We start from the raw sequence: 12675 nt of genomic DNA, 5'->3' as shown, positions 1-12675 counted from the left end.
TTAAAAAGAGTCTTGAGTTTCAATATTATTCTAAAAAGCTAAAATAACTATTATATAGGGTGACAATACAAGTTGATCTGTTCTGCATATACCTATCATGTTTAGTTCGCAAAATGTGGATCGGGTTGGTCTATCTCACATTTGAGGTGTAGACTCATTTTACTGATTCCTTCCTGCGTAAGAGGTAACTTGACAGACCTGCAGACCAGTCGCATAAGAATTTTTTTTTCTAAATTAAAATTTTAATTATAAAAATACATTTCTGTTTTGAAAATTTAAATTTTATTTTTATTTTAATTCATTCAATTAAGATAAAAAAATAAAAAAGAAAAATATTTCAATACACAGTTGTTAGAAGGTTTTTAATTAAAAATAATTAAAATTTTATTTTGTATATATTTTTCTTTAATATATACGTAAATGCACTAAATATCTTATCAAAATTTTATTATAAAATATTTTAATAAAATCTCTTATTTATATTATTTTTTTATCAACAAATTTTAAATATAAAATTTTACCTAAAACTAAATTCTCTTATTTTTAATATTAATTTATTTAGATATCTTTTCTTCTGTCCATTAAATTTAAAAGGATACACTACAACAATAATATAAATGAGATATAATTTTGTTTAAAAAAATAAAATAATAATTATTTTTTTTATACGGACCAAAATAATAATAATTGATCCACACACAGAGTGCGAACCTAAACAAATCAACACATTAAATTAATAAATCTGTCCGGAACTTTCAATAGCAGGACACAGGCCCGCACCGCATGACCCGTCCACGTTATCAACCCTACCAAAATAAACAGTGTTTTTTTCTCTGTTAGTTTGCAGAAGAAGAGAAGTGTTGTTGAAGGTGTGGTGGTGAGTCATCATGGAAACGTGTCAATCAAACACTGAAAGACAAATCCACTCATTTTCAACGTGTCAATCAAACACTGAAACACAAATCCACTCATTATCAACGTGCTTGTTCAATCGCATGCATAGTGACACCAATTCAAGCTTTCCCACTTGAATCAATCACAGTGAAAAACAATTTCAATTTTTTACCACTATACTATGCACCAAAGTTCCAAAACAGACAAAAAAATTAAAAAAAGGCTTGAGTTTTAATGGGTGAGAGAGGTGGCAGCAGTGATGGCACCACCACAAGGCTCCTCCAGACAGCGGCGGAGGACGGTGGTGACTCGGAAAGGAAGAGTAGTGAGAGACCAAGAGAGCCCTGGAAGGGAAAATATGTAAAGAGTATAGTTTTTGCAGGGCTTGATGCCATTATCACTTGCTTTTCTCTCATTTCTTCCATCAATGCTAGCACTAGATCCTCTGGTACGTGTATATATGTCATTTTTTCTTTTAACTGTAATTAGGGTCTTTGATATTTTGCTGAAATTTTGAGATACTTTTACAAATTTTGATGCTTTAAGTTGGTTATCACTTAAAGGATATAATCTGGAAATGGAGCCTAGACCCCAGAAGCTCAACATGTGTTGTTATGAGCTTATGCATCCTGTGTTAATTTATGATTATTTATAATGTTTAAGAGTTTATGCTTAATATCAATGAATCTGTTTGCTGTTTAATTACAGCGATGGAGGTAAAAGGGATTTACAGTGCTATGATTGCATCTACAGCTTTTGTCCTTTTCACACTAATTTTTAGTGCTAAGATTGTATGATAGGTAGTATGATAGGAACTCGCAGCTTGGGCTTTTCGCAACAAATTCCATTAGTTTTTACAATGGAGATTATGTGTGACAAAGGTTCTTGTCACTATGTCTGCATTTGTACATTCATGTTTCTCAGAAACACTGATACAGATTGTCTTGCCATTGATGCAAATATATAGCATATATGCTATTTTAACTTATATGGTACACTTTATATGCAGGGCATGTGCTGGTTCTTGGATTCTCAAACCTGGTGGCAGATGCAATATCAATGGGATTTGGGGACTCTGTGTCTGCTAGCTCTGAGCAGGAAGTGATCATTGAGGAAAGGAAAGTGACAGAATGGGATGTCAACAACCAAAGGAAAAAGGAGCAATCAGAGTTAGTGAATCACTATCAAGCTCTAGGGATGGACTGCAATGATGCAACCATGGTAAGCATAAAAAAACTACCATTTGAAATAAAATTAGAGTTTCACATACATTTCCAAATGTAAACTTTTATACTATCTACCCATTGGAAACTATCATTAGTATTACTTTCAACTCAACTGATATAAAAATCAACAAGCTTATCATACATAATAAAAGACTTGCACTGTTGGTACATGTATTATGAAAAATGCCTGCAATTCTCTTTTGAAGGCACTATTATCAATTAAAATTTATTGAAAATAAATTTCTTTGACAGATCTTACATCTTATGTAATGACTTTATCTTGGTTTTTAAGTTTCAATAAACTTAACCAATGATAAAATGTGTGTTAGAAAAAGTGTTTTAGAGAGGAGAAATTGTAACAAAACTTATCTAGAGTCAAAAGCTTACTCTTAACATGTTAACTTATTTGTCATGAGCAAATGGTCAATTCACTATAATAAGGATTGATATATTTCAATCATAAAAAAAAGTACAACAATTTTAACTCTTTTAGTTTTGTTTGAATTCTATTAATGAAAAGGAATTAATGAAAAAGTACAACAATGTGTTTGTGTTTAGTCTTTAGTATTTGTTATTTTAAAAAAAGTTACTATTATAGTCATATGTTTAGTCGTTAGGATTTGTCATATGTGTTGGAAAACTAAGGTTAATATTTTTACCTTGAATGGTTATAAAGAAAAAAACAAAAGGTAAAAATACTCTTTTCAAGATTATTTGCATATTAATCTTGAAATTACAGTTTTGTACTGAGATTTTAATTTTTTTTCCTGAAATATGTCAATATGAACTATTTATCCTTCCTTTTGTCCTCTTCGATATTTTATCCTCTTAGATAAATTGCTTGTAACTTCTAAACTTGGTCTGGATTTTGTTACTTGGTGGAAGGTTGTGAACATATTCACAAAGTACAATGACATCCTGGTAGACCAGAGAATGGTGGCAGACAAGGGAGTGCTGCCAGCAGACCAAGAAGTGAAGCACTGGAAGAATGGCCTTGTGACCTTTGCATCCTTCATGCTCTTTGGCTCAGCTCCTTTGCTCTCCTTCATCATCCTCATACCATTCACTGACAATGACTCTATCAAGTTTCTTAGTGCATGCCTTGTTTCTGCACTTGCCCTTGCTCTTCTTGGGGTGGCAAAGGCAAGGATTGCTGGCCAAAACATCATCTTCTCTGCTGCTGTCACACTTTTCAGTGGTGCCATAGCTGCAGCTTCTGCTTATTTAGTAGGCTGGTTACTTAAGCATTTGGCAGGATTAGAGAGTTGATAAATAGCTATAGTTGAATTTAATGGATCTGAAAACAATTTTTGGATAAATGTAGTTTTCATACCATGGCTGCCACAAAGTCCAAGTTCTGCTACATAGGTTTAATATTTATATTTCGTATTTTTAGTTGAATTTCTGCATATGTCCATGTGATTCTTTTTCCACCAAGTATTAATCTTAACCAAAATTTATATAATAATATAAAAACCTTCATTCATTCTTGAGAATGGAGTAGTGTTTTTTTCAATTCTCTCTTAAGATATAACTTTATTATCACTATATTTTATTTACCTCTTAATTATGTTCAAAATTGTGTATATGATAAAAAAAAATTCATTTCCAAGTCTAATATTTCAAAACAGGTTTAATTTTAAATATTTTTAAAATGTTATACATCCTTCTTAAAATCAACTTCATATTATTTTCGCCCGTTTAAATTTTTTTTTAATTAATTATAAACATCATCATAGTTTTAAATATTAAAAAAATTACAAGACTTAATTATAAATAGTTTTCATGTATTTATAATTTTATTTTTGCAATGATCAATATGTCTTGACTCTCTTAACTAACACTATCATAGAATAAAAAATGGTGGTACAGAACCACCAACTTTTCTAGCAGAAATTTGTTGTTAAAGATACAATAGATGATAAAGATTAAAACTGCATATTTAAGACTAAAACGGGTATTTTTTAGATACAGAAACCAAAACATTAAAATGTTACAAATATAAAGATTAAATGTTAAATGTGTAATCAACTTTCTTTATGATCATTAAAAGAAAAGAAAGCATAAAAAATGACTAAAGTGTAGAACGTAATTGGAGCAATTCTTGAATGAATAGTGTTAAAAATTATTTTAATTTTTCTTGAGGTTTTAATTAGTTGTGCCTATAGGCACTTGGCCTATTTAACAACTACTCAAAGAAAAGGAGTGACCATTGGTTAAGATGATAGTGAAAAAATAGAACTAAACAATGTGACATACATAGTTAACATGAAATCACCTCTTCTTCATTCTGTGATAACTGCAAAGCATGTTCTGCTTCTTTCAAGAATAACCTTGTTAGCTGCTTCTGTCCACGCCGATATACTATAGCAGACCACTTGTTTGTAGTCATCAACTTTGGTTCCTCAGAGTCATTTGTCTTTATGCTGAAATTTTGGGAAAGACAAATTATGCAATGAAATGGTGTACATATAAACAACTTAAGCGTTTAGTTAACAAATGTTTATGTATATGTTGTCTCTGTAATAAACAAGGAAGCATAGTTAAACTATTTTCATATAAGTTGTTTTCATAAGATATCAATAAGTTATTCAGATAAGTTGCAAAAAAAAACATTATAAATTAGGCTTAAATGTGTTTTTGGCCAGGGATAAACTTTTGGTCCCTAATAGTTTTTTTAAACTTTTGTCATTAATAATTTTTTAGTATGGTCTTGAAAAGCCGTTGAATAGAATCAAGAAGAAAGAAATGATGGACGACTCAGTTTAGGTACCTGTACCCTTGAAAAAAGATAGGCATCAGAGTCATCCCTAATAATCAAGGCATATATGAATACTATAATCAAGTATACTAATTTCTACCTTAAATTGCCGGTGCATTGTTTGCTGTCTTCCTGGCTATCAATAATAAGGGCTTTCCTGAGTAAATCAAGGTCATTTTCATCTGTTCCAGAATTCTCTTCAAGATCCATCATCCTTGAATGCAGTGAAATCAGTTAGGCATTGCACATAAGATCATCAATGTTGAAATGATGATGCATTAAAAGAGATTAAAGCATCATGGCTATGTAATTCCAGGAACTTACTTCACACGAAGAAGATCAACAAGCAATTGTAAAGCTCCAGAATCACCACAGACCTCCCACACTGCTGATTGGACATCTGTATCTGATAGTTCTCTCTCCCTTTCAGATCCAGCAAGCTTTTCATAGAGAGCATGAACATAAACAATTCAAATTAATATAATGCTTATCACTTGCCTTCGGGTTCTAGGCTTCTAGCTAAAAGTAATAATAAATTAATTTCATTTTATCACAAAATCAGCCAACAATCAAAGGCAAAGGTGGGAAGGACTTCTAATTGACCTTTAATTCAACAGTTCTAAACATGATTATATAATTGAGTACATGGATTCCAAAATAAATAAAAGAAAAAACTGAAAGTTATTAATGCATTAAAGACGTTTTGTTGAAAATTAAAAACAATTAATTAACATGTAACTTGTATCTGAGCTTGAAATTAATTGTATTACAATGGATTGGTTCAGTATTTGAATAGTCATCAGTAGCACTGTTATATTGCCACATGCTCAGCAGTGACTATACAGTCAATTGTTTTCATTTAGTATTTTCAGTCTGAATATTACTAAGTTGTAAGAAATTTAACTGCAGGTAAGGCAAGGTTTATGTTTCTCTTTCAAAGACAAAGAGGTTGTCATTGTCCCCGTGATGGAATCGAATGTCAAGTAGCCAGGTTACTTAACCTGCAGCAGTTAACTAATGGAACGGATTGGAAATGTGGTAAAACTAGATAAAAGACTAACGAAAGAAAGAGAAAATACAGTTTCAGTGACAAAGGTAGGAGCCAATAGTCTAACATTTCAAGGGAAATATGAAAAGTAAAATGTAGTATAGAAACTGAACCTCTTCCAGCATTGATGAAACCTTGTAAAGCTCTTCTTCTTGCATGGCTATGGTCCTCAAAGTAGTCATAAATTTCTCAGGAAACACCAGCTTGTTTGCATAAGATGGCGTCTTGCGCTGACCACTCCAACTATAGTTGCAAACTTGGTCAGCTTTTTCCTTGTTATCTTCTCCACTGGTTTGAGTTCCGAGTGGAAAAAACCCATTATCTAGAAAGGTTTTGGGTAAAAGACATCTCATTTCAGCCTTCTGTAAACATATAAAGAAACAGAAAGTGTAATTACAGAAGTTGGAAATTTTAGAACAGAAAGATGAAGGTAAATTATTAGCGTACCTGCACTTCAAGAAGCTGCCCTTTGGACTCTGAAAAGGAAATAGTATTCATTGCTTCTGCTGGATAGTGGACCTGGAGGACCAAACAATACGGTCAAAGAATGAAATGCTATTACAGTTGCAACACTGATTGGGTAACTATTGCAAGGAATTGATTAAAAAACAGGTAGATATTACTAGATATCTTTAATAAAACTTGCCACAAATTTAAATTGCCATTAAGCAACAAATAAACGGGGTGGTAGCCATAATTAAAAACAAATGAACACAAGAAAGCTTCTTGAGAGTACAAACTGAATTATGCTAACAAGAACAATTAAGAGAAGGGGAGTAACATGTTTAAAAATAAAGAGATTTTTTACTCTGGGTGCGCAAGGTCTAAGTATAAGCCATTACCATGACATAGTCATCTGTGTTGTCATCAATGACAAAACCATACAGATACAGAAGTTCCTGTGACAAGTGGAAAAATACGAAAACCATTAGAACTTTAAATAAGCTTCAAAGTAGCTTATACATCAACCTTTCATGTGTATATGGGGATATGTTGTTTTAGTGTACACATTTCGTGTATTCTATTTTTACTCTTCTAACTACCACTGTAAAGTATTATTTTTCTCCCACATTCCCCAAATCACTGACTTCCTCCAACAGTACACCATAAACCACTCACTATTTATTATTTAGCCTCTATTATCCCTCTTTTTATTTATTTATTTTTAAAAGTATGTATAGAGACACAGAACGCCTCATTTTTTGTAGTATATATAGAGGCCACATAAGGTGAGAAATGTTTTATTATGATAGATGAGAAGGATTAATAACTGCCATCAGAACAAAATAGTCAGTTTAGACTAAAATACTTAAAGAATTATTAAAATCTTTTGTACACTAACAAATCTCTATTTTATTTCCTTTTTATAACAAAAAGTATCTAAATATTCATAAAACAGAAATAAAATCTCTAAGAGATTTCAATTATTTCATTATAAAATATCTTAATAATCATGTGTTTTCTTTAAGATTATGATTATCTTATCACCATCACCATTATTATCATTGTCACTGTCGCAATCACCACCCTCATTGACACCAGTATCATGCCACCACTACTGTCATGATGATGGTAACAATGATCATGGCGATGAATTAATCTTAAAAGAAGATTAATATGATAATTGAAATATTTTAAATGAAATGATTGAGATCTTTGAGAAATTTTATTTTAGTTCCATGAATATTTAGTGATTTTGCTAGTGTAAAAAAAGATGTTAATAAATCTACAAATAAGCATTTTAATATAACCAGTCTATTTTGATCTGACGGTAGTTATTAATCCCTCTCATCTCTCATAATAAAACATTTTCTTACTTGATATGGCCACGAACACACATTTTACCCACTTAATAATTATCATGTGGTGAATTTATTTTACTATCATGTTTTCCAATTTGTAAGCATTTTATCTTCAAGTGATGTTGTTTTGAAAAACCATGGTAACAAAACAGCATCATGCTTTAGGACATGTCACAACTTTGTTGAAAATTGAAAACTATGATAGTAAAAGGTGCAACAAAAAACTTGATGGTATAATTTGAAAAATGATGGTAGTTGGGTAGTAATATACTAATATGCAACTAAGGCATATGTATAATAGTACACGTGAACTCAAAGTTAAAGGGACAAATCTACAGGGCAACACAACGCAGTGTTGCAGTTTATTGACAAGGCAATTATGTATCTGGTTCAATGAAATCTTTTGCAGTGAAGTTGAATATATTGCAACAAGACATTACACCAGTGGTTGCCACATGAAAAACCTTATTTTCCCTTACATACTTCTCAGCTTGAAGCCCAAAAAATTGGTGCTTAAAATGAATGGTAAAAATAGAACAGAAAAGTAAACTAGAATATAGAAAATAATATAGGAAAATTGTTTCAATTTTTAAAAACACGGAACAATATGAAGTACCTCATTTCCCTTGTTTCCATAACTAATGGAAATTTCTTGGTCATTCCGTAAGGGACTTTGAGCAGCTTTGCAATCAAGAAAAGAAAAATGGAGAGAGAAAGAAAAATATAAATAAAATGGAAATTTGAAAGAAACTACAAATGCAGAGGCACAAAAGTGGAAAACACTTATTTGGATGTTAACAAGGGCAATGAATATAAAAAGAAAAATTGTTACCTAAAGTAAGATACATGGAGAAAGGAATTCCTGTTGCTAAACCAGTTCCATCAACTTCCCATGTTGCTATTGGCTTCAGATCTGATTGGCCATATGATCAAGGTAAATAAGGCATTTGTTATATCTAGCATATATTACATGAAGATGGCAGACCCTGGCACAAAGCCAGGAATACATGTTTATGGAAACAAACAGTTCATTTATCTTTCCCATTTATCAATCACTATGCCTGCTGAACACATGGACGTTATCACTTCATAGTTTGCACCAAAATTTATCAGAATTGGAGCAACAAGGATTGACATCTAAGCCGTTAGTTCATAAAGGCTTTGATATGATGTCAAGAAAGTAATTGACAGAAATCTATACACTGTTAGACATCTAAGAATGGGTTTTCTATCAAACAATATCTAAAGGGGAACGATAAAAAAAAAATCATTGAAGAAATGAACAGGAAAGCAAAATAGAAGTAAATTAAATATCAACGGTTCAAGTAAAACAATTACCATGGTTACAAAAGTCAATGCCAGGGACAAGACCCTCAACCCAAACTGTTTCTCCTGTCATTGTGTAACTGGTAGATGTCACTTCCTTGGTCAAATTGTTAGATTTTTTAACCTGGCTACCTGCATTAAACTTCCCTATTTTAAAACCGTTTTGATTTCTCAAATTCATAGAATACTAAATGCTGACCTTTTTTATTGGACAGAAAACAGAAGAGAAAATTATTATAGGAAATTAGTGAAAAAAAAGACAGACTCACTTTTTTCATCAGCTTCAGGAATGCAACTGTCATGATCATCTTGCATTTCTGGAAATACATAGGATCGAGGCATTGGAATGTTCAAAGCACGGGTCCAAAATACTGAATTCGCCCTAGCAAGAAGGCAAGTCTACTATCAACCTCCAAGGATTTAGTTGACCATAAAAATTCACTAAAGTAAACAGCACATACCAAAGGAAATCTTCAAAGCACACCTCACTGCAAAAAGGTCAGGCAGAAAAGAAGCAACGTAAATGTATGTTCAAATTTTAGCTAACAAGTTAATAGCTGTTTGAAAACAAATCTAAAACATTTAAATTCATCATTCTAAAGATAGCTGAAAGGTATAGAGTTATGGCATTTTTTAATGTAGAATGACGAAATATTTACTGCAGATTGATATGGGGTATATTGAAAAGACAACGTAGAAATGTAAATACAATTGCATAGAATGTCATATTGACCAATCAAATCTTAAGTTCTTTTACTTCAGTGGTAGACTATGACCAAAAGAAAAGACAATATCTTGCATTTTTGACAGCTTGAAAGGACCATATCCTAGAACATCAAGAAATAGATTACTTACATCAGAATGAAATATGTTGAATAGAACTTAATAGGAAAAGCAGATGCACATTTAAAATAGTATAAGAACATTCGCATTTAATTCTTAGTGCCACAAATAATACCTTTCATATAAGGCGAAGTAGTGAACCAGTAACAAGTAAGTTATACATCCACAAGTGTAGGACTCAATCCCAAAAGCAAAATAACATCATCAACAAATATCCTACATTAAATAGCTCTAAATATACGACATCAAAATTTCAAGAACAGTAACCCGTCTCAAATATGAATTTAACACTTAAAAAACGTAAACTAATCGATAAAAATACAATTTTACCCAGCACATACATCTCTGAATTTCCATCAAGAGTCAAAAGTTTCTTCACTGTATCCTTCACTTTAGTTTCATACAGAGAAAGCAGGCTTTTCTTCTGCAAGATAAGACAGTTATCAAACATACTGTTGAGTAAAGTGACCAGAAGTTAATATACCAGAGATGAAATCTGGCATCTGGTTCTATCTCAAACAGACAAACACCATATAAAAAAACTAAACATGTTCGCTTGGAAGATGAAATCAGACACAAATAAAACTATGCTTAGGTTTTTTTAAGTGGTTTTTATAGTGTATCTAGTGTATGCCCCTCCTACGTCATTTTATCACATTGATCATTACTCATCGAAGAGCACATACAAAAGCTTCAGAACAGAGTGGTCACACAAACTACTTTCTGCAGTTATGGGAAGCAAATAAATATAAGGTCACACAAACTATGTTTTGAAATTCAGTGAAACAAAGACAAGCCTACACAGGGATAATCAGTTCTGTTTTTTTATCATATGTCTTCAAACTGGCAAGAAAAGCACAACTATAATTCAACTGGTAAATGGTACACAAATAATGAGTCACAAGACAAATTACCTGCAATTCAGTCGCGCGATATAATGTTGTTCCTCTTAGTTCTTTAAGTTCATCATCACTAAACCAAAGTGGATTCCCAAAAGTGGTTGGAAGCATGTCAAGGTACCTGATTTAGTTTCAACCACCTCACAAGTGAAACTCACAACACAATCTTATTCCCAAAGTAAAACACAATTAACCATACATACGGCTTCCATAGAGAATTCTTACGCAAACGCTCCACAGTCAATAACAGCATCATTAGTAACCTGTCATCTACATCTCCTTCTTCAAACATTGCTCTACATGCTGGTCCCATAAGAGGATCTTGCAACACCCTCATTGGAGTAATGGCTAAATCTAGTGGAACAACCAACACAACCCCTGATTTTTGAAGAAAACAATATTACATTCTCTCCTTTCAGTGGTCAAGAGGCACAGAACTGTAAACATTCAGATGACAACACTAAGCACCTAAAAAATTTCCTTTTATGACGATGCCCTTTTTTTAGCTTCAAAGGCAAGACCAGTGTTTTCAAATTTCAACATTTTAAGATTATAACAAAAGGGAATTAACAAAATTTCAGACACTTTCATATTCCAAACAGCAACAATGTCAGGTATATTCTAACAAACAATAACACCAACTCCTTCTCTCTACTCAATCCATATTGATATTACCATCAGAAACATCTTTTTCAGAAAAGATTCCAAACCCTCGTTTGGAATCACACCACTTGATCTTGCAACCTCGTAGCTCCACCCCATTTACCTGAATTCAATCCCAAATCCAAATTCAAAACTTATCAAAAGACACCATGGTGTATTCAACACAAAATCTTAATATACGTTGCCCTTTGGCCACAAATTCATAAGCATGTTCACGAACCTGCAGCCACTGCATGAAAGTTTCGAGCTTTGCTTCTTCTGGGCTCGCCATAGCTACTAGTACCTACTCAATTTTTGGTTTGCGCCTACTTGAATAAAAGAGTGACCAAGGGTTTAATTAATTGAGTAAAAGCCTTAAAAAAAATAAAAAAATAAAGTGCAAATTATAATAATACTGAACGTTCATTTTTAAGAGAAAAAAGAGAGTAAGATGTTCATTTAAGTGTTGAGATTAAACATTATAAAGTTAGAAAAAATATTCAATCCATTTCCCTGGTTTAAGACAAAGAATATCAATTTTCGTAAAGTGTAAGTATATTTTAGAGAAAATATCATATCTACAAAAAAATTTTACTAATTATTTATATTTTCTTTATTTTTTTATTTTTCTAGTAGCTTATGGAATGGGAAAATGAATTAAAGTGATTTTTTAAATTTGTAATTAGTTCCATATTACCTAATTCATAAGTTTTTTTTAGTTGCATCTTTAGTTTTTTAATTATATAATCTGGAAGTTTTTTCTACTTTCTAGATTATGTAATATGAAAGTCTTTTATTAAGTGTGTGTTCGGATTACATAATTCGAAAACTACTATCAAATCCATATGGAAGTAGCAAAAACAAGGCAAATATTTTCATATTTTATATCATATTGACATTGACGAACGAAAACAAGACAAGTTCTTCCTACGCCCAATCATTTTTAACTTGTATCCAATATAAAATTTTTGATTCCAAAAAAGTTATTTACTCTGGAAATGAAAATCCAAAACTCAAAAAACACCATCGAGACAAATATATCCAGAATTCAAAATTCAAAATCTCATTCTGGATAAAAAAAATCCATAATACATAAAATTCGTTTTGGAAAAAAAAAATCTGGAAACATTCCAGAAAAGAATATCCGTAACGTATAATCCTATTTATTTAAGGGTACTTTCGTCTTTTTATACTTAAATTGGGTGCATTGATATGGTGCAGGAAGTAATTGCCC

General features: G+C 31.7%; 2 protein-coding genes across 15 annotated transcripts; one reads left to right on the top strand and one right to left on the bottom strand.

The window, feature by feature from the left end:
- Window positions 1-952: 952 nt before the first annotated feature.
- LOC137824401 (uncharacterized) lies at window positions 953-3531 on the top strand. Its single transcript, XM_068630037.2, has 3 exons — window positions 953-1342; window positions 1904-2115; window positions 3006-3531. Exons 1-3 carry the CDS (start codon window positions 1129-1131, stop codon window positions 3387-3389), a joined length of 810 nt encoding a protein of 269 aa, XP_068486138.1. The 5' UTR covers window positions 953-1128; the 3' UTR covers window positions 3390-3531.
- On the bottom strand, window positions 2752-11894 carry LOC137824400 (SET domain-containing protein). 14 transcript variants are annotated; one of them, XR_016514859.1, is made up of 17 exons: window positions 11683-11894; window positions 11475-11565; window positions 11003-11177; window positions 10815-10920; window positions 10242-10324; window positions 9519-9545; window positions 9327-9439; window positions 9070-9189; window positions 8564-8644; window positions 8348-8412; window positions 6772-6828; window positions 6377-6448; window positions 6043-6251; window positions 5206-5321; window positions 4982-5095; window positions 4399-4546; window positions 2752-3336 (listed from the first exon to the last, which is right to left on the bottom strand). XR_016514859.1 is itself a non-coding variant. In XM_068630035.2 (17 exons), exons 1-17 carry the CDS (start codon window positions 11731-11733, stop codon window positions 3313-3315), a joined length of 1692 nt encoding a protein of 563 aa, XP_068486136.1. In that variant the 5' UTR covers window positions 11734-11894; the 3' UTR covers window positions 2752-3312. The 14 variants fall into 14 exon arrangements, 10 of the variants coding, with proteins under 10 accessions (XP_068486136.1, XP_090150063.1, XP_068486137.1 ...); XM_068630035.2 differs by having other exon boundaries at window positions 6043-6291; XM_090293937.1 differs by having other exon boundaries at window positions 6043-6291; window positions 9327-9428; window positions 11683-11789.
- Window positions 11895-12675: the final 781 nt, after the last annotated feature.

The sequence above is a fragment of the Phaseolus vulgaris genome, chromosome 8 (genome assembly GCF_051622355.1).
Source record: "Phaseolus vulgaris cultivar YP4 chromosome 8, ASM5162235v1, whole genome shotgun sequence".
Classification (NCBI taxonomy): Eukaryota; Viridiplantae; Streptophyta; class Magnoliopsida; order Fabales; family Fabaceae; genus Phaseolus; species Phaseolus vulgaris.
The sequence above is the reverse complement of the archived record's forward strand: the minus strand, read 5'-3'. Positions and strand labels throughout refer to the sequence as shown.

Excerpts from the sequence above, each read along its gene's own strand:
- LOC137824401 (XM_068630037.2), top strand. The coding sequence starts at position 1,129 with ATGGGTGAGAGAGGTGGCAGCAGTGATGGCACCACCACAAGGCTCCTC. Across the intron at positions 1,343-1,903 it reads TGCTAGCACTAGATCCTCTG|GGCATGTGCTGGTTCTTGGA; the intron begins GTACGTGTATAT and ends CTTTATATGCAG. Across the intron at positions 2,116-3,005 it reads ACTGCAATGATGCAACCATG|GTTGTGAACATATTCACAAA; the intron begins GTAAGCATAAAA and ends ACTTGGTGGAAG.
- LOC137824400 (XM_090293943.1), bottom strand. The coding sequence starts at position 11,733 with ATGGCGAGCCCAGAAGAAGCAAAGCTCGAAACTTTCATGCAGTGGCTG. Across the intron at positions 9,190-9,326 it reads TCCTGAAGCTGATGAAAAAA|GTAGCCAGGTTAAAAAATCT; the intron begins GTGAGTCTGTCT and ends AGTTTAATGCAG. Across the intron at positions 6,292-6,376 it reads GGCAGCTTCTTGAAGTGCAG|AAGGCTGAAATGAGATGTCT; the intron begins GTACGCTAATAA and ends ATATGTTTACAG.